The sequence below is a fragment of the Theobroma umbraticum genome, unplaced genomic scaffold (genome assembly GCF_002168275.2).
Source record: "Theobroma umbraticum cultivar Fairchild unplaced genomic scaffold, ASM216827v3 scaffold_50.0, whole genome shotgun sequence".
Lineage (NCBI taxonomy): Eukaryota > Viridiplantae > Streptophyta > Magnoliopsida > Malvales > Malvaceae > Theobroma > Theobroma umbraticum.
The window spans coordinates 907,080-929,626 of record NW_018397261.1 but is presented as its reverse complement, the minus strand read 5'-3'; the positions used below and the strand labels follow the sequence as shown (position 1 = coordinate 929,626).

The following is a 22,547-nucleotide window of genomic DNA, read 5'->3' as shown; positions in this document are numbered from 1 at the left end:
GAGACTTCTGGTGCATTTGCATCTGGAAAGCTGTTCACCTGGGGGGATGGGGAGAAAGGCCAGCTTGGACATGGTGATAAAGAACCCAGATTAGTTCCTTCTTTGGTAGCACTGTCAGACACTACAAGCTTTTCTCAAGTGGCTTGTGGCCACAGTGTCACTGTTGCTCTAACTGACACAGGGAAAGTGTATTCCATGGGGAGTGTTGGTCCTGGACAACTTGGGAGCTCTGGAAGTAGCAAGCTTCCAACTTGTGTCAAAGGAAATATCAAAAACAGCCGAATTGAAGAGATAGCATGTGGTTCTCATCATATTGTGGTTCGCAGTTCAGATGCTAAGGTTTACACCTGGGGAAAGGGTGCAAATGGTCAATTAGGTCATGGAGACAATGCAGACAGGAATGTACCTACACTTGTTGATGCTTTGCAAAACAAACGAGTAAAGAGAGTGGTATGTGGCTCCAACTTTACTGCTGCAATTTGTCTCCATGACTGGGCACTAGGTGCTGATCATTTTAATTGTTCTGGTTGTCGGAATCCATTTAGTTTCATCAGAAAGCGTCATAACTGTTACAACTGTGGGCTAGTCTTTTGTAAAGCTTGCAGCTGTAAGAAATCTCTAAAAGCTGCTTTGGCTCCTAATATGAACAAGCCTTATCGGGTCTGTGATGATTGTTTTACCAAATTAAATAGGAAAAAGGAGTCTAGATCAACTCCTGATTTCATTAAGAATTTAAGGGAAAGCTTAAATCAGAATACTAATGAGTTACCAGAGAAAGATACTCTGAATTCAAAATCTCTTCGTAAGCTTGCCAGGCTTGCCTCCTTTGATTCATTCAGACAGACCAGGAGCCAAAATTCCAAACATGATAGGAGAGTACTAAATGAAAATTCTCAATGGGAATCAACCTCTTTATTTGGAAATTCTACGAGAATATCAGCTTCTTCTTCTGGTTCAAGAATGGTTTCTCAAGGTTCATCTCCTCCCTCAAGGAAGTCAAGTCCAGCTTATTGTATTACAAGAGCTTCAATTCATACTGATCTTGCAAATCCAGAATTCCTTTTCAATGGCTCAAAGCACACAGTTGAGAGCCTCACTCAAGAGATAGGTATACTAAGAGCACAGGTGAATATCCGTGGCTTCTCAAGTATCAGAAATATGCTTTAGTAAATAGTGAAGAAAGAATAAAGATATGAAATACATTCTTATTTGTTATGTTCGATAAATGATAACTAAAGAATAAAGAAAAGTACCATGATAGCTTACAACATTTTATGTCATACACTTGCATACCATGTGACAATAGATAACCAAAGCTGATATGGTGATTATGACTGCTTAGGCATGAGGAAGTTTTGATTTACTTTTGTAGATGTGTACATGAATTTATTTTGCATTTATCATTCACTCACCTTTAGGGTTATCATTTTTATCTTTGGTTTTTTTTTTTAATCTATAATCTGTTCCATAAAGTAATTTGTTGACAAATATTTTAAAACATGCTCTCCTTTTCCATTTCTGACACTTAATTTAGCAGGATAGAGGCTATTCTATAGTCATTGTTGTTCCTGTACTTTTTAAACATCTTAAAATATTCATCAGTTACTGAAAAGAATTATATTGTCAAAGAAGGGAAAAAAATGAACCATGGTACTTTCATATTAATAATCAATAGACACCCTGCACTGGCTGCAGATGTTCCTATGAGCCAATAGTATGACTTGATTCATATGAGCCAAGCATTGTCACTAGTGCATGTCTTGCAATTTATGTCAAGACGCCCTTCAATTTTCCATGGCAGGAAACTATGCTATAGCTGCATTGAATTATGATGGTAATATGGCTTGCAGGTTGAGGATCTTACTGTCAAATCCCAAGTCCTAGAAGAAAACCTTGAAAGGACATCAAGGCGGTTGAAGGAGGCAATGGGTACAGCACATGAGGAAGCTGAAAAGAACAAGGCTTCAAAGGAAGTAATCAGATCTCTGACTGTGCAGGTATGAAAAAAGAATCTGGGTTCTGTTATTGCATGAGTTTAAACTGGAAGTAAGCTTCTATTGTTATACCCATTCATGAATTTAATTGAACTTGTTCTTTTATATCATTTTGAAAGGCATAGTTTGTTCATGGTTGGGATTAGATACATGGAGGAAAGTATCTGGAGAAACGGTACCTGAAAGGATTACAAATTACAAGAACTCGTACAGGCTGTCTTAGTCTCTTAAATGTTCTTTCTGAACCATGTGTGGAAATTTACATGCACACACCATACTAGTCTTTGCTTTTAGAGATGTGGATTGCATGCTGCCTTTTCTAACCCTCATCCTGGAAGCTTTCATGCAAGTAAATACAGTTGGACACTTGACAGTATGCATTTATAACACTAAACATGCTTTCTTTGGGGAGGTTTCAATGAAAAAGCATATATCAGATGCACTAAGAATAGGAGGAGCAGGAAGACCTCCACATATGGTTCTTTGGACCTTGTAGACCTTGCACCTGTCACTTCTACCAATGAACTATTCTGTGTTGTATTTATGGGCTGACAGGGTGTTGCATTCCAACCTAGAAAAGTAATGACTATTATTTTGGAGAAAATGAAAAAAAAAATGTACATTAATAACTTTATTGTTTGGTTTTTGAGCAAAAAAGAAAAAATTTATTGTTTGGTTACTCAAATATATGTATCCAGCCGCAGAACAGGACAAACATGGAAATAGGTACTCAAAAAATGGTTGAAGAAATTTTGTTCTTCCTCAAAGAGAAGATATTTCTTTCAATTCATAAAACCTACCTGATAAAATAGATAAAATTTTAGAAAGGTGCGTACAGACAGACCAAATATATTCCTTTGTGAAAGTTTAGATGGCACTGATTTTTATCCTGTTTTCTTTATTGAATATGTGTGCATACAAACAGGTTTGTCAACACATAAGCAGAGGTCTTGACTTCAACTATGCCAATCCAATGCTTGTTGGTGATGGCAAGTCGGATATTATTTAATGATTCTTAGATGCCATCAAGGCTCCATTAGATTTTTAGTGTAAATGACTTGAGCTAAGAAGAGAATTATGAAATACAATCATTACGAGATGCTTTTATTTAATATTTTGGCATTATGTTTGTTCAGTACAAACGTAACGGATGTTGATTAATGCTATCATTTGACAGTTAAAGAAAATGGCTGGAAGAGCACTTGACAATCAACTGCACCCTGGAACTGAATTTCACTCACTGAATTCACATTCTTGTTCAGAGTTGAAGATATCTCAGAGGCATGACTAGCCCAGATAGAACGAAAAACCTTTTGACATGCCCAACGTCTTGAGTAAGGATCTAATGGCAAAGTAAACAGCACTGAGAGATAGGATGGCAAATAGTGGATAGTATATTGCAAAGATGGCGCATATAAAAATGCTTTCCTCTTACTCAGTAGTGAACTATATGAGACCTTCTCCACTCAGGTACAAGCATTGTCTTTTTATTTAAACCATTTTATTTGATAATGTCTTAACTGGAAAGGCTATGACTCACAAACTTGTCTTGCTTTAAGAATTCAAATATAGCATAAAACCTAGTTTTCTTTTCAAATACAAATACTTAAACATTCTTTTTCATTTTGAAAAGTTTTCAGTCTAAGCAGTAAAATTTAGCATTTTGAGGAAATTATTTATGTATTATTATGCTTTGGCCTGTATAAGGAAAAAAAAAACCCCATTACTTTTGCACCTGCACAAGATCTTTTGTCATATCCCTGTGACCTGTTGCATGAGCTTATGCTTACCAATGTGAACTTAAATTTTCTAGTATTACTCGGAAGTTAAACCGAGATGTGCTGAAAATATTTGCACCCATATTGGCTTGTCATCATGAGATAAGAATTCATCAGAGTGTAGTGGCACCATAATGATGATTTATCAATTATTCAGGCATCCCTTTTAACTATATTTTACTGGTAAACCTAGGAATAGAATCAGATGTTTCTCATAACAGGGATGTCATTGATAAAATCTAAAATTTGCTCTCATTGTAGAGTGAAGGCGTATCTGATAACGAGTTGGCCAGTTCTTAAGGGTAACCTGTTTCACAATCACCAATTTCTGTTTGGATGAATGGTTTTCCTCAAGGCTTTCCTACAGTGAGAATCATAGGGAGAACAATCAAGGAAGGTATTTGAGCACTGCTTGTAACGGAAGAATAAATTCTGTCTTCCAATATCAACATAAAAGGAGGGATAGTAAGATTCCTTTCTCCCACAATCTTCTACCTGAAAATGTACTGTAGTTTCTTTGTTTGTTTTTGTGGGTTTGCAGTATTATACAAGTACAAGCCTTAAAGAAAGAATTGTCTTCATAAGATATAACACATGCAGGTAGAATGAGAATTTTAGAAACGCAGGCAGAGTCAATAGGAAAGAAATTTATACAAGTAGCAAAAGAAATTTGATATGTTTTCGTTTTTCTGTTACAAGTCCTTTTACGTTGGTGGGGATATAGGTCGGGGGAGGCAGGTTAGCTCCTGGTAATGGTTCCAAAACACTTGGCAGTGGCAGGAGGGTGGTGGGAACTTGGTACTGTTTTAAGTCTGAGTTTAGAGTTTATGTGGATGTCTCCTTGGGTTTATAGATGGAGTATGCATATATTTTTGACTTGAAAAGATTGATAAGTGGGCACAACGCAGCAGCAGTGAGAAAGCATGCAAATTGTTTTCAGCCTTTGTAGAGTTTAGCATACGATCATGTCCTTGTAGAGTTTAGCAACTTATTCCTGTTTCCTGATAAACAAAAGAGAATTATTGGCCAAACCTAGGACTTTGTTCGGCTTTAGTTGCAGATTCTGTAACAAGTATTATTTTGAGTAAAATTGTTTTCAAAGTAGTAGTCTAAATAAATTAAAATAGCTTTTAACAACTTTACTTTCAAATCAAAATGGTTTTGTTTTTTTTTTTGTTTTTTGAAAACTTAAGCAAAATTAACGTTAAAAATTATTTGATACAATTTAATTTATTTTTAATAAATAAAAATAATTAAAAAATAAACAGATTAAATCATAAATTTAAGAAAAACAGTAATAAAATAAAATAATTTTGTATTAGTTAACAATAATAATATAAAATTAAATGAATAGAAAATTATTAAACTAAACGAAAATTAAAAAAAAAAAGAAAATGAAATATGAATGTGAAAAAAACTCAATTATGTTATAATTTTATGAAGTATTGATGGGTAAAATCTGATTAAATATTTGTAACTAACTATATATTAATACTTTTGAAAGAACATTTGATTGGTAAGTGAAATAGATTTTGTGCATAAACAAAAATTTTAGAACCCAGATTATTGTTTGTAACCATTGTTTCTCAAGATGTGTCTACCTAAATCTCTTAATTACGGCTAGCTATATATATATATATATATCAGAAATGGCAATTAATGTGGGATCAATTAGCTCATCGATATCAACCAGGCTTAGCATTAATCAGTCCAAACCGAAATAATTTATTAAAACTGAATGAATTTGATAAATTCAATTTAATTTTTCTTTCTCTTTTTTTTTTTATTCCGATATTGATTACTTAGGAGAGACGCTTTATTCAACTATTTCAGTCCATCTTTAATGTTCAAAATTTACAATCTAATTGATCAAATAACTGAACATTAATAATATATTTTTTAAAAATATATTATATGTATAAATATTATTAATATTTCTAAAATACATAGGATCAAACTAAAGGTATATAATTTTTTTTTTTTGAGTTAGGGGAAATTAATAGAGAAATCTTATTACACCATTCTAGGCCATGATATGCTTAAACCGTCTGCATATAAATAAGATTAAATATTAACGGGAGAAGAATCGAAAATATATAATCTCAAAGATAAGTTATCAAGATGTATAGCCATCCAATGGTTAGCTGCACAATGTATGCGAGAAATTGAACAATCTAAATCATGTTGAAGCAACTCCCTTGATAGCTCTCAACAGCTGGGCATTCGGATCCAACAGAGAAACTTGACTGGAAACTCTTTGTAATGCTAACAGTGAGTTAGTCTCCACTTGGATTTTCCTAAAACCCCTGGTCCATGGGTAGGCTTATCCTAAGGTGACACCATTCCGTTTACCAACATTTTTTACTTTATATACTTCTTATCTAGACTTTTATATAGTTAATGATATTAATAAATTTACTAATTTTTTTTGTAATTTTATAAGGAGTAGGGTCAAAGACTTCAAGTGTAAATTTATCAAAAAATAATTTATATATTAATATTTAAATATTACATTCTTTATATGATTTAAGATTCTATTAAAAGAGTGAAAACCTAAACCACTATTCCTCTCTAAAATTTTAAGTCATATTCTTGAGACCCGTCGTAACAGTGATTCCAAATATAGATACTACATTTGTGCTTCGAGGAAGATTAAGATGCAAAGTTTCAAAAGTCTCAAATTTTCATCATTATCATTTCGATATAACAAATGAAGTTTTAGATTTGCAACTTGAGAAGCTTTATAATGGTTTCATTGAATTGGACATAGAGCTACTTCGGTAACAACAATGTTAATTGAAAAAACTTTCTCAATAATAAAATTTATAAAGCACAGAATACGCAATTGAATTGATAATGATAATTTGGTGACATATATTAAAAAAAATGTATTTGATAGTATTTCTATTGATGTTGTTATATACTGTTTTTAAAATATGAAAACTCGTCATGAACAATTATAATTATCTTCGATATTTTTACTTTGAAATATTAAATGAATATAGTGAGTTTATATTTTTTTTAATTTAATATTAAAAATTTAGTTTATAAATTTTAACATATTTTTATATTATTATTATTATTATTATTATTATTTTTATGACACTACTTAAAAAAATTTCTAAATCTGCCTCCTACATAGTTTCAAACTATAGTATGTGCCCCATAACTCAAGTGAGAAGGAAAAAGAAATCCCAATTTTATGACTAAAACTCACAATCCAATATCCATAGTCATCCCTAATCACACCAAGTACCGCCACTCCTAGTTGCCTTTTTGCGCTACCATCAGCATTCAGAGTGACATAACCCTTCTTGGGCTTCTCCCAAGCTATCAGAATTTTCTGCTTAATTCGATGATTTTCTCTACCTAGTATACCCCATGCCTCCTTTGCTTTAGTCCAAATCTATTGCTGCACGTTTAGAGGCTAAGTGAAAGAGTCATCAAATAGCTCCATGGAACATTATCAAATGACATTTTATTCAGCACCCACTGAGTCAGATCGTCATCAAAGAAATCATCTGTATATAAATCTGGGAGGATTTGAAGCCACGAATTCCTTGACTTGCTGCAATCCCTCATGGCATGACACAGACGGTCTCAGCTTCCGATTCAAAAACCACTTCGATGTAGGTAACGCCTCATGCAAAATGCGCCAAATAAATAGACCAACCTTTCCAGAGCTGGTTAAACTCCAAACTTGTTTCCAATGACTTGCTTTAGGAAAAGAATTTGCCACTTGTACCTCATAAGCCATGTATCCAACCAAGCCATTACTCACACGCTTTCCCTCCCACTCCCTTGGATAGTGCATCCTTACTTTTCAAAATACTTCTCTGCTGATGATTTTGCCCTGGCAAACATAAAATCTTGAGATCTGGGGTAATTTTTCTTCAACAGTTCCATTCACAAACAATCCTTTCTTTTCCATAAGTTCCACCCAATTTTTGCAAGCAACGCCAAGTTAAATTTTCCGGAGTCTCAGATTTGTAAACCACCTTCATCCTTTGGTGAATAGATTCTTTCCCAGTTCAAAGCATGAATCTTTCGTGAGCCTCTTACATGGCCCCGTTTAAATAATGGATCTCCTTGGTAACATTTCCTGGAGGAAAGTTGTATGCATTAGATATGTCGCCATTGTGCTAGTCACTGATTGCACTAATGATATCCTCCCTGCCATTGATAAATATTTATTGCCCCAGCTTTCCAATCGTAGCTTGACCTCACCAATCAGTTCTGAATAGGTGGTTCGAGTTATCCTTTCATATATCGTTGGGGTTCCAAGATTCTTTCCAAAGTCTTTTGTCAGGGTGATCTTGGCTATGTTACTTTAGATTTTTAGCCTCTACAGGGGATACATTTGAAGAAACAAGCAACCTTGACTTCGAAAGACTAACCTTTTGACCCGAAACCAAGTGGAATCTGTCAAGAGTCTTCGTCATAACTTGCACTTGTTTCGTCGAAGCCACTCGAAATAACACTAAATTGACAACATAACAAACATGAGCTAAGAAAGGGCCATTCTTTGTTAAAAAGTAGTGGTCTCCAATTTCCCAACCATACCTTATTATCAATCAATCGAGACAATTTTTCTAGGCAAAGAACAAACAGATAAGGAGATAGTGGGTCTGCTTGTGTAATTCCCCTCGTGACAGAAAAGGTTGGAGTTCTTACCATATACATAATCAAATTATCCCAGGCAGCAGGAATTCTGACCTCTTCCAACACATCTTAAATGAAACTCCATTTCACACAATCATACCTTTTTTCTAAGTCGATTTTGATGGCCAGGGCCCCCTCTTTTCTCTTCATATTCCTCATGGTATGAATCACCTCTTCGACAATAATGATAATATCCGTTGCTTGCCTACTTGGAATGAAACTGCATTGAGTCTTCTCAATCAATTCTTTGAAAAACAGTCTCAAATGGTCTACCGGAACCTTGCTAATCAACTTCAATTGGACAGAACACAAACTAATTGGACGAAATTGTGAAATTTTTTCAGGTCCTTCGATCTTTGGTATTAGAGCGATCAAAGTATGATTCAATTCTACTGGGGAATAACCTAAGTTATATTCTTCTTGCATAAACCTGACAACATCCGAACCTATACCATAATGCCATCATCTGCATATAATTGTTCATAGAACCCAATCACCATTCTCTCCAATTGGGTTTGATCATTGCATCGGGACCCATCATCTCTTTTAAGTGCAGAGATCCTTTCCTCCTCTGTTTCCCTTTAACTGAAGCATGATAAAATTTTGTATTACCATCCCGGTATTTTAGCCAATCAGTTTTGATCTTTTGCCGCCACATTAAATCTTCTTTCCCTTTTTTGGAAGTTCTTAAGTTCATTAGAAATAGAGGGAACAATAGTTCCACCATTGAAAAGAGCATCAGATTTTGTCCTGTTACACTTACACTCAAGTACAACAGCCAAAATCGACTCAAAAATCATAACACTTCCCTTATATACATTTCAGTACTCATCAATCCCCTAATTACCAAAGTCAAAAACCCAGAAGCCTCAGAACACAGGAGGCCATGGCCAAAGGAACAAAAAACAGAGGGTCAATATCAGCCCAGCTATACATTAATCACAACCCTTCCCTATACATCCCATAATCCAAAATGACAAAGGACATCACATGCACAGCAATCCGGAATCATTCACAGCCATAAGCATATTGAAGGAATACCTGGTTGCACACAGTAACATGCAATTCACTAGCCTTCCCAACATCCCTGCACTGAGGACGTAGCCACACACACAAGGGGCAATTGCTTACTCGAAAGCACTAACAAGATCTCCTCGTCTTTGGACACCTTCTCTAGCTAAGCTGTCAGCCAGCTGGTTGCTCTCCCTATGTGCATGCGTGATCTCCCGCCCTTTTATCTCCTCCTTCAATCTTTCGATGTGAAGTGCCCACTTCCTCATCCTCCATGGGCCGTCGCTCGGTTTGCTTGTCCATTTAACTGCGTTTCTTGAGTCGCTCTCAATAATTAGCTTGTGAGAATGGCTAGAATGCTTCCCTAATGGCATTGATTTTTGCTACACTCGAATCGTTCAGCCGATGGCTTTGGAAAAGATAATTTTTATTAGGCCATTCTCATCCCTCATAACACCCCCTATACCAGCCTTTCCAAAGCACCCTTGAGCTGCACCATCCACATTGAATTTCATTGTCCCGCTCTGTGATTTCCTCCACAGTTCTTCCTTTTTACATTTTTTCAGCCCTCTCAGAACCGCGCCCATGGTAGAAAATCTGTATCCATCCAGCATTGCCCCATAATCTGAGGGCCACTTTGCTTTCCCCTTGCACCAACTCGGAGCTTACTCATTTCAAAGACTAGTTCAGCATTCCACACCACTCTGCGATATACCGCCTCGTTCCTAACCACATCAAATCTTCTTGATACAAGACCAAATTAAATTCCTCCACCTCAAGAAAGAGTCAAACCGCCACATATTCAGAGCTGCAGCAAGCAAGATTACTCAACGTGGCAGTAATACTTGTTCCTTCTAGGCTCCAGTTGTCTTCAATAAACTCTGCAAAGTCTAGGTGCGCCATCCATGCTTCCTCACATCGAAATTACAATCAGCTTGCACTGTTGGGGCTACTTGTTTACAACGAACTAATAAGGGATGATGGTCTGAATGTACACGAGGTAAGTTTACAACTTTAGGGCTGCATTTACTAAAGCTCTATCCAACCTTACCCGTGTATAAGCCAAACCCTCTCTCGTTTATTGCATCAAATATATTTTGGACCAGAAGCGCCCAAATCAAGCCGATTACAATAAACCCATCGCATTGATCGAAATCCAACAGTTTCAGTTATTCTCTTTTTTTGTATAATTGGATCAAATGTTTGTCGTTACAGTCAACAATTGTTGCCAACTCACCCATCACCCCATCGACGGCCAAAACTGCAGTCCCAACATCAATTATTAATAATAAAAAAGGGGGTAGAGATGCATTTTGCAGCGGAGGAATTGTTAACAAGGATTCCATAAATATCAAGTCAGATGGGTTATACATATAAAAGCTAACAAGGAGCACAAAAGCCTCAAAACAGCTGTTTTCTTACCACTATTCTCTAGTAAGTTATTCATAATCATCCAGCGCTTATGAGACAGCAGAAATGGTTCCATTCTTTTGTCTCAAGTTACACTTTCACAGTTCCCTTGTCTACCATTTCATAATCAACACAAGGACTAAGGCGGTTTCTTCACTTCCAACACATCCTTTTGTTAGTCAAAGCTCATTTGTCCTTTCACTCTCCTGTTTCACCTGATTCAGCAGATTGGCTAATATACTCCTGAGCTTCTTCAAGAGCAGATTCTTTTGCATCCGCAGCATATAGTATTTTCTTTATTGCTACCGCCATCTGCAATTTTTCAATAAGCTTGCAAATCAGAAAAATGGGTTTAAAAGAAAAACTTTGACCCACCGACTACAACTACACTTCGATTATCGTGACAAACAATACATCATATCCATGACACAAAACACAAGCCTATAATAAGAACAATTATGCTGTATTTCTGACTTTACCTCAACATCCTTCCACATTATCGTACTGAGAGAGGATGCCTACTTGGATGAGTAATAAGGAAAATGTAAGTATTGAAAATCAAAACAGAGCCCAAAATCCCATAAAATATCATTAACAGAGCAACTCCTAACATCACAGGGTGTAAAAGGTTGACATAGTTGGCCAAAGTATAACTACACTATGAATTGTCAAACATCATATTAATACATTTAAATATATGAAACTGCCGACGGCCTTGTAGAATAATAACCCCTCTCTTCTTGTCCAAGGTTTGAACACAAGCAACTAAAGCTAGGCAAAGATCCACCATTGGGTAACTCAGACAATGGATATGCTCTGTGAACTTAAGATGGTAGTGGTAAAAGCATCCATAATGAATACACAGGTATGCATGCATGTATGTACACAGTTCAGAAAATGTGAAGAAGGGCTTAAAAGGAACTGTTACCGGGAGATTCTCCACTTCAGGAGTCTGACAAAGTATCTCAATATCACGTAATTTAGCAAAGTAAAAATCTCTTTCCTTCTCCAAAAGGTCAACAGAGAGCTTAAGATCAGCAATCTGTACAAGAGGAACATGAAGGTATTAAACCTCAGCACACGACAAAATTACAACAGAATATCATTTCATTGTTCACTCAGTGAATTGCTCAATTTTCCTAACTGCAACATGCATACATGACTTAAGAGAAGGGGGGAAAAGCATCCAAGAGATTAAAAAAATGTTTAGAACAAAAAGCTCAGAGTCAACCCATGGCAAATTTACAGAGTGCAATGCACCTAATCACCAAGCAATTATGAAAGAGGGGAACAAACCAAAATTTGAGTCAGAAAGCCATCATAAGCATGAAAAGAATGGATGTCAAGCTTAAACGTTAAAAAATTAAACTAATGACAAAAGAACCTAAACTAGAGCTTAAATGCTATTACCTCATTGGACAAAGCCTGGGCATCCCCTGAAGTTGCTGCTACACCTGTCTTCCCTTGCTTGGAAACTAACACAATAAGAAGCAAACAACCATTAGGAGAGTTAGTGGTAAGCATGAACAATCATGAGGAGAATGCACAAAAAATGCAAAAGAAATTGCACTGCACAAGCAGACCAGAGTTTTTATTAATGCTGGTTATGTCTCCAGAAGCAGAGTTATGAAGATTATTTGCTTGCAAAGATTTCGAGCTCTTATGAGAACCCTTTGAGTTCCGCTCCTTTCCACCTTTAACTCTTCGCTCAACAGGATTATAATTCCTAGGAGAACACAAGAAAATGTGATATCACAAAAGAAATGAAACAATACAACCATAACATACTAATATGGTAAGTTCTACAGGAGGGGAAGGAGATGAATATAATAACAGGAAAAATAGCTTACTCGTTCATAATTCCACCATTCACAGAATCACAATACCGTTTCAGCCATTGTAAGAACTCCAAATTGTCCAAAGGTCTGCCTTTAACAAGCCTATTGACTTCAATATGCTGCATATGACAAAATTATAGGTGACTCATTTGAAATAACTCTTATCTACATAATGGAATAAAACTACTAAATGAGTATTACTTTATGTTCAAGTTTAAGATTCAGAAAAACCACTGACAACCTAATTCATTGACCTATTCATGTGCTGGCATATGCTCAATTGCTCATGGCAGAGAACAACAAAGGGACTGAGATCAAATCTTAATTCATTTGAAGTTTAACCTCCACTTCCTAGAAAAGCATCTAAACATATGACACTATCCATTGTTATGCCAATAAGCAAGTGAGGCCAAAAGCAAATTGCTGGTTCTCATTAAAAATCCCACCAATGGCATCATATCTCTTGCTCTACTTTCTATTAGCGTTCAGCCACAATTGTATTTTGGCCTACCAGCCAAAAGAACTGCAACTCACATGTGAGCTTATCCGATGAAATGTCATTGAATTTTCTAAATGCCATTAATTAACTCAACTTTATGCTTGATTTATTAGGTTTTCAGTGACACATATGCAACCACATGGGATGAAGCATACATATGGTTTTTCTTCTTTTATTCTTTTAAAATGTGTGCAGTAGATGAAAGGATGAAAACTCATACGATAGGCACTGAAAAAGAAAATGTACTGTAAATAGAGAGGGAATTACCTTTTCAATTTTCAACTTGTTGAATACTTCTTGCAGAACCTTGTAATTTTGAATCATATCATATTCTGTCTTTGCATCAAAATTTACCTACATTTTAATTAAAATCAGGAAAATCATTTCATGATGTAAACTGATTAAGCAAAAGACACAAGGAAGATGAAATGAAGACAAGTCGGCTAATTCAAACCTTGTGCATTGGGACAACTCCAGGATAGGTCATATCTATCATCTGACACTGCACAGCACCGGATGCAGCCTGGCAACAAGTAGTTAAAGTGAAGAAAAATAATGAACATCAATACTTTAGAGAATAAACTTAAAAGCATAGTGCAATTATATCAGCGAATGACAATGACTGCACCAGTGTTAAACAAGCCATTTTTCAATTGAGAAAAAATTGGAAACAAAGGCATAAAGCTGAAGCAAAAGTCCTCATATGAATATTACACATCTTCAATAGAATATATGAGAGCCAAACAACAATAGACTACTTCATTAAACCAACCCATCTCCTAGGGCCATTATTGCAGATGAAAAACTGCAAATGCTTTTGAGTCCCAAGAGTGGCCACATTAAAGTTTAAAAAATACTAGGATAGCACAATGTCACAATCAAACCTCTTTGAACCTTACCAGGGAGGCTGAACACAACAGATTGAAATATTAAAAATAAGCAAATTATCACCCACTTTTGGTCCTAATTTATAGTCCATGTGCACCCCATGTTACCCTTATTATGATCCCAACTAGCAGGACAGAGTAAATCTTTCACAATAGACATAGCAAAACGGTTCTCTCCCCTCAAAATTGCCCTTATCTACAAAAGCAAGCAGAGGAAGAATATCTCTGAAAATATATCTCTGTTTCTGGCTATATCAGTAGAATCACTGGGTAACACATTACGTCTCCATCCAAAATGATGGATAATGTCTGAAATCACATGAAGAAATGGGATGCATTATATAGGAACAAAAGAATCAACAATGAAGTTGAAAAATGAAATTATTAAAATACTAAGAGTAACATTTATCTATCAACGGCAAAAAAGGAGAAAACCAACACTCTTAAAGTAAATCAAAGTAGCTTACAAAAAAAATTTAAACATCAGGAAACTTTTAAAAAATATGTTACCTTGCACATTATACATCAACAAAATTTTTTGCTGGAAAACATTATAAAAAATTCATTAAAATGGCCCTAAAGAAACCCATTTATACATCAAAAAAATTCTCTTTCTCATTTCATAGAGTTCTTATCCAAAACTGATTTAATTAAAGACAAAAAAAAAAAACCATAAACCAATTTCAAAGCAATCCCTGTTCTTTCCGTTCAATTTTTTTTAAAAAAATGACAATTAATTAACCATTTCCAATAAGAAGCAACATTACCACCAAAAAAACAAAAACCCAAAACAAAAGAGATCCTACATTTGCTTATTGATTGTAATATGAAGCCATAAAATTCAGTAAAAGTAAGAATCATTAATAGAAAAAAAAAACAAAGCATTACCCTTCAAAAATTAAAAAACGAAGAAACGAAAGAACATAATTTTGCATATTCTATTAATATTTATAGTAAAACAAAAAAAAATTACTTCTTCAATACGAGAGAGATTAAGCTGAAGCCTGTTGTTGATCCACGTTAAAATCTCATTCCTTCCAACAAAGTAGGCACTGTCCATCATTCCTATATTGGATGCCATTTTTTTTCTTTTCTTCTTCGTTTTTCTTTATTTTTATGATTATGCTTCTCAAATAGAAAAAGATCTCTGTAATAACAAACAAAGAAGAGAAGAAACCCAAGAGGGAAGGAGAGAAAGAAAGGATAAATGTGGGTATTAAGAGGAAAGATTAAGGCGTAATCCAAGGAAGGGTTTTCGAAAATGACTTTCAATTTCGGATTTCGAATTTATTATATCTTTAGAACTGAAAAAACTGAAAGGAATGGATGGCTGAATTCTGAAGAAGAAAAGGAAACCGAGAGAAGGAGGACTGGCTCTCTGGCTGGCACCGACCCTTATATTGTTGCAATTTTTTCCCTCTTTTTATCAATAATCTAATTTACAAACTAATTAAGTTTTAATAATAACATAATCCTTGACTTTTTCTTTGGTTTTTTTTTTTTTTTGCCCTTGACTTTTTCCTCTTTGTTTCTTTTATTTATTTGTTTTTAATATTTTAGAGAATAAAAAAAATGAAATATAAGCATGTATTTTGAAAGAAAACATATAAAATCATATGTTTATTTTGAAAAAAATAAAAATATTTAAAATTTAAAATTTGAATAACAGATCAAATAGTTTTATGATGACAATTTTACTTGATTTTTCAATTTATAAAATAATGCTTTTGATTCAATTTTTTTAAATCTATAACCTTATATAAAAACTGTCCTGAGATGAGTGTCCGGTTGACAACTGTCTGGGACATTGGTTTTATTGTTCTTTTGTCTCTTGTATGTTACATTAATATTAATAAGGAGGAAAAAATAAATTAAATTTTTGAAATTTTGAAAGAAAAATAATAAGATGTTTATGAGATTTCCATTTTTATTTTCTCAAAAAAAAGAGATAATTTTCTTGTATTTTAGCAATCCTAGGAGTGGTGAAGAAGTGGGAGTAAAGAGAGTTGTGTCTTTGTTGGGATGTATTGATTGATTGGCTACCATGACTTCACATTTCCAAAAACATTAGATTGATTAGATAGAGAGGCACGAGACCTAAGACCTTGGTGGTTTGGTGGCCCAACCTTCTTCATATGTTCAATCATGCCCCCTTTCTAGTCAAAAGATGCCATTACCATTATCCCTTCTAATTAACATTTTCTTACTATGAGTGTTCATTAAATAAATAACTCAAACATTTTATGTATTTAACAGTCCTTTTTAATTTTTCTTAATATTTTGCATAGTAAAAATTTAAAAATATTAAATGATTGATATTTGTGATCCCTTTATTATAAAGATAAGTTATGAACAGTCAAAAGAACAATTTTGGATTCGAAATTAGAAAGATTATATTAATATGATTTCTTTTTATTTTTTACTAACATAATATAGACTTTAACTTTACAAAAGTTTGGAAAACTTCTACCAATTTCCTCTTATTTGAGCTTAACCAATGTAATAAATTAAGGTGGTATTAGATTAAAATAAATATTTTAGATTGGAATTGTGATACCAAAAAAACCCTTCATAGACCTATTTCTAGTTGGTCCTTTTGATTTATTTGAATTGAGAAAGGAGGAAAGAGAGAAAGAGTGGTTAAGATGTGTTATATTTATTCCAAATGTTTAGTATGCATGAGGCAAGCACATCAATCATAATTTTATAACACATAATATAATTTAGAAAATCAATATAATTACAATTTTAGACAACCATTAAATATTTATTTCCATGTTAAATTGGTAATGTGATTACAAATCTACAGAGAATGATTTGTAAACAAACATCCCTATTTATATAATTATGTTTTCTCAACAAATTAAATAAGTATTAAAATTTGTAGTTTGTACCATATTTGTTCAAAATGTTTTGTTTAAAGTTATATTCTATGTGAATGCATTCTTAAAATTATATTTCTGAAGACTCATTCTTAAAATTATTTAACAAACAAAAGTCTCAGTCCCAAGCATGTGTGCTGCTAAATTTACTCATATTTGTTTTAAGCAAGTAGATTTAATTAGGATGGATATAATATTAAACTAAATTCAACTCAATTTTGGAAGATATTCAATCTCATCTTGATTCAACATACACACAACATATATATATATATATATATATATATATATACAAATATATAAGGAGAGATGAAGTTATATTGGTGTACTTATAACTATTGGAATGTTTTTCAAAATAAAGTGAAAGATAGGAATAAAAGATTAATTGATTAAATTTCATAAGTCAATTGATTAAGTTGAAAATTATGAAGTATAGTCCACTAAAACTTTTTCTTAGTTGACCAAAGCGATGAAAAGCCAGATTTGAAAAACTCCAAGACCAAGTTAGTTAGTCAATTAAAGATTTTGAAAGTGGATTAAATGTAAATCTCAAAATCTGTGTTATTTGATTAACAAGATGATGTCAATTAGTGTTTGTTTGGCTTGACTTTTTTTTCAACTTATCTACTTCTTAAAAGCAAAAGTTAGATCAAATAAAATTTTGTGATGAGCTCTTAAAAATGTATTTTTTAAGAACAAAATCTTAAAAAAAAAAACTTCAAGAAAAGCTCCAAAGAAGAGCTTTCTTTTTTTTTTCTTTTTTATAAAAAAACACGCCAACTTCTTAATATATTTATTTTTTATCGAAAAAGATTCTCTCTAAAAAAATACCCCTTCCGTCTCTCTATGGATCTCCTTCTCCTTTCTCCCTCTCTACAAATCATCCTTCTAGGATTTTTTTTTTGTTCTTACAAAGATTAAAAGAAAAGAAAATCTAAAATTCAAAATTGCATTCAAGTATTGTTTCTTATTTTTTTTCTATTTTATTTTTTATTTTTTGTTGCCCTTTTTTTGGAGGCTTTGAAAACTCTCTTTATTTAATATTTCTCAATTTATTATTTGATATAACAATTATGTAATGTTTATTTATTCTTAACTTTTTTCAACTGTATGTAATATTGTTGATTATGATTGAAATGATTAATCAAATAGGTCAATAGTTATTGAGATAAATTAGATGAAAATTGAGAAGTTAATATTTGTATTCGTTTGTGGTAACTCAGTTCTGGGGAAAATGTTCTTTTAAGTATAACAATAGGCTACACTATAAGAAAATTGAAATCTACGCCTAGGAGAAACTTAAACCCTTATCTGTTCCACACCTTTTTCAAAGGGCGGTCCCTCATGTCAAACTTTTCCTTTTTGTTTTCTTTGCTTCACCATTGATTTTTCAGCAAGCAAAGCTTGCAAGCTGTTGAAAGATGGTAGAAACAAAAGAAAAAACATTAATATAACATATAATATTCAAGACTAAAATCCATGATTATGAGTTATGTTGTGAAGTGGGATTTTGGCATTTGGTGATTCAAATTTCTAAGCATGGGTAGTTGTGTGTGGTTAAGTTAAGGTGTTAGTGATCATGCTTGGGATTCCAAGGTTAATTGTGAAATTAGCAATGTGCTCTTGCCTTCAAAATATATTGTCCAAAGGGGGCCTCAGATTAGAAAGGTGAAAAATCTTTTAGCAACTTAGGCAGTAACTCAAGTTCCAATGATAATGCCTACAATTTTTCCCTTTTAGTCTTTTGGTTTTATCATTTTTAGCCCTTTTAGCAGTTTAGACTTATTTCACCATATTTAGACTTGAAATTTGTATAATGGATTATTGTATGACATAGGCCTTAGTGACTTGAACTAATTATCAGTTTTTTCCAAGATTCTTCTCTTGTTATTTGAAAATCCTAGTTCAAGCTAGACAGCTAAAATAAGGAGCCAAATTAAGTAAGAAAAAGGGAAGAAAACCAAAGCCAAGTCTGTCACACTCACATTAGTAAAAGAAACCACTTAGTTCAAACAACGAGGATACAACCTAAAAAAAAAAACCCATGTGATGGCATTTTTATTAATATCCCAAAACTCTAAGTTCTCTTACAATCATTCCCAATAGTAAAAGCTGCAGACATAACACCAAAAAAAAAAAAAAGACTACTTTTTTTTAGCGGAACTTCCACTATTGGAGTTTACTAAAGAAGTAGAATCACTTGTGTTGGTCCCAAGTAAATGTGCTAGAGGGGTGGTGAATAGCACTTTTTTGGCTCTCACTAAACTTGATTTCTAATTGGGAGCAAGTAGAAGGTCTATGATGAGAAGTTCGATGCAAGATGAAGGAATGATTTAACAAAGAATGAAAATGAAAAATAAAATAGAGCAGACAATACACAAAGATTTATAGTAGTTCGATTAAAGACTTACATCCACTACCTTGATTTTTCAATCAAGAATTTTCTAAACTAAATCACTATAAATAGTGAAATTTTCAAGCTTTCACCAAACTTTTACAATAGCTTTTCACAAGCTTAGCCATTACCTTTAACAATAGTTTTTCTTGAGATCAACCAAAACTCAAAACTAGCTTTTCTAGGTTGAGTTAGAACCTATACACTTAATCAAGCTAGCCCAAGCTTGATCAATCCTGTTATAGTGACTCACACGCTCTAAGTAATCAAGGATAACAGAAATAAAGAAGTACCTATAATCACTAACCTGATCCGAATGGTACAAGATGAAGTGTTTAACTCTATTAGAAAGATTGGAGTAAAGTGAAGAAAGTATGTAAAGAGTTTTTGCTATTTTTGAGCTCTTTTTTATCTTGGAAGCCTTCAAAACTGATTTATAGCTGTTGGGAGTGCCTTATATACTTGAAAAATCAACTCTGATGGCTATTAGACAGATTTTAACCGTTGAAAACAGTTTGGGGACAGTTCTAGCTGTTAATCTGTCTTCTAGTGCTTGAACTCAAATTTTCAGATAGAATACTCTTAGTCGATTAAGTCGTTTATGTCTCTGAACCCAGTTTCTGGTAATAGACTCTTAGTCGACTAACAATACTTCTTAGTCGATTAAGTCGTTTCTGTCTCTAAACTAAGTTTGTGACAGTAAGCTCTTAGTCGACAAGTAATGTCACTTGGTTGACTAAGTGTTCTCTATTTCACAATCTGCTTAAACCCACTAACTTTTCTTTTGAAATTTATCTAACCAACTCCCTGATTATACAACAAAGAGGCTTTTATTTTATTGCTCATTTGTAGCTCCTTATTCGTATGAGTTTTGATATTTGCTTTTGAATGATCAATATATTATTTAATATTTATTTTTATCTTTCACATTCAAGTAGAAAAGTTAGACATAGATAAATGAGAATGTTTTATTATCATTAAAAAAACTAATGGAACCGACAACTTGTAAGGATGTAAAACACAGATAACAATTCTGTTGGTGAATGATTTAAGTTAAATTTTGTTTGAGATTGCATCATAAATTTGGGTGCCTTCTTGTTTGAGTAATGACACAAGATTTATTGATTTTTATGTCTTGTTGCAGTTTATGGCTAGCCAAGAAATGCCTTCAATCAATTCTAAAATTTCAGATAAACCAAAACATACTGTAAAGTGGAACTTGGTCACTACCAAAATCTTACTTCCAATTAGTATATTCATAAGTGTAGAAAATCAAGAATTTCATTCAGAATTAAAAGATGGGAAGTTGTAGTAGAGGAATTTATTACTCGTGCTAATAAAAACTATATTCAAAAGCAATTGAAAAATAGATAGAATAGTTTAAAGAATAAATGGACTTATTTGAAACAATTGAAGGGTAAAGAAACAAGTTTGGTTTAGAACCATGATATGGGAACTATCGAAGCTGATACGACTTGTTGGGAAGCCAAAATAAAAGTAAGTATTTTAAATTTTACATGTTTCATCTACTATAAATTATTTTACATATGCTCGTTGTTTAAAAGTTTTTTTTCTCTTTAATGTTTATGTAGGCCAATCCAAAATATGCTAGATTTCAATATCACAAGTTAGAATATGCTTATGAATTGGAATTTATATTTGAGGATACAGTAACCACCATTCAAAATGCATGAACATCAGCGATGGGTGTACCAATTGAAGATACTATCAAATTTGTAAATCTAACTCCGTTACAAGACAGTGTTGAATTTGATGTTGAAGAAATCAATTGTGATGACAATGACAGCCCTATAGTAAACACTAAATCAAGAGGAAAAGAATGATGCTAGAAGCAATGGGAAAAAAGTGGCAAAGGGTAAGGCAAAAATTAGGAATGTAGAAAGCCTGCAAAGAACATTGGAACGATTGTGCGAGGTAGTAGAAAGTCATAACGCATTGAAAGTGCTAAAATTTCAGTGTTATCACAAGGCCCAAGGCAATATAGTATTTCAGAATGTGTTAGAACAATGAAATCTCTACAACATGAAAGGAGATTGAGTGCAGATGAATTTAATTTTGCATTACAATTGATTAAAAAAAGAAAAAAATAGACTAATTTTTATTTCTTTGTCAGATTTAAGTGATAAGCTAAATTGGATTCAATATGAGCATAATTTATCAAAAACTGTGATGGGAGTAGTTGATTAGTTTAGGATTTGAGTTGTTTATTTTAGATTGATGTTCAACTTTAAACTACTTTCTCTTTGTATTTGTGTTAAATTGGTGTTTGATAGAATTTGTCATTATCCATATTATATTTATTTTAATTGTTATTTGTACTCTTTAATTTGTTTGAAATAATATTTGTTTTTTTAATTGATATATTTAGATTTCTATTTATGTATTTTGATATTACCAGACAAATGTCTTTTAATGAAGTCAAAGCATCAATACAAGTTGTAAATTGGAAAAAATGTGCAAGGTTTTATCAAAACATGTATGGAAGAGTTATTACTACAATTGAATATCACATGAAGTATTTAATAAAATAAGGAAACAGATTCAATTATTCTATTGGGTGGAATTAGGTACGTGAAACTTTATAAACTCCGAGTGAAAATTATAGAATGTTAAAGATGGAATCACAGGCTGTATTGCAACTTACAAATACATTGATGATAAAGGATGGTTACATCCATCTAAAAACATGACAGCATTGAAGACGATTGTTATGTTTCTTTAGACTTGTGCACACAACGAAACAAATCGAAATGTCAAAAAAAATTTGAAAAATCCAAAGAAACTGTAAGTAAGAAATTCGGTGAAGTGTTAGATAGTTTATGTTTACTAGTTAATAAACTTGTCAAGGCTCCAGATTTTCAATTTGTAGAAGTTCCATCTAAAATTGAAAATGATCGTAGATATTAGCCTTATTTTCAAGGGTGCATTGGTGTTATAGATGGATCACATGTTCTTACTATTTCTTTTGTAAATGATTGAATTTGTTTTATTAGTTGAAAGGGATATCCAACACATAACGTCATGTTGGTATGTAATTTTGATATGTTATTCACTATTGTGGTTGTTGATTGGCTTAGCAGTGCACATGTTACCTGTATCTTTTCAACTGTGCTTGAAAAAATAAAAAGCGTGTTCCCTTACCCTTGGGAAGGTATAACTTATAATTTTTA

General features: G+C 33.2%; 2 protein-coding genes across 2 annotated transcripts in view; one reads left to right on the top strand and one right to left on the bottom strand.

The window, feature by feature from the left end:
* The window catches only part of LOC110417941 (Regulator of chromosome condensation (RCC1) family protein), a 5,803-nt gene extending 764 nt beyond the window's left edge, over window positions 1-5,039 (top strand). The window contains exons 4-7 of the mRNA XM_021430546.2: window positions 4-1,125; window positions 1,851-1,997; window positions 3,172-3,464; window positions 4,034-5,039. Of these exons, the coding sequence (XP_021286221.1) occupies window positions 4-1,125; window positions 1,851-1,997; window positions 3,172-3,285 (1,383 nt within the window). The 3' untranslated portion in view covers window positions 3,286-3,464; window positions 4,034-5,039. The remainder of the gene's footprint in view (window positions 1-3; window positions 1,126-1,850; window positions 1,998-3,171; window positions 3,465-4,033) is intronic.
* A 5,717-nt stretch (window positions 5,040-10,756) lies between these two features.
* On the bottom strand, window positions 10,757-15,469 carry EB1A (microtubule end binding protein EB1A). The gene is made up of 8 exons (XM_021431507.1): window positions 15,053-15,469; window positions 13,647-13,715; window positions 13,460-13,546; window positions 12,706-12,812; window positions 12,439-12,581; window positions 12,266-12,330; window positions 11,784-11,897; window positions 10,757-11,167 (listed from the first exon to the last, which is right to left on the bottom strand). The coding sequence occupies exons 1-8, from the start codon at window positions 15,158-15,160 to the stop codon at window positions 11,054-11,056; spliced, it is 807 nt and encodes a 268-aa protein (XP_021287182.1). The 5' UTR covers window positions 15,161-15,469; the 3' UTR covers window positions 10,757-11,053.
* Between the last annotated feature and the right edge of the window lie 7,078 nt (window positions 15,470-22,547).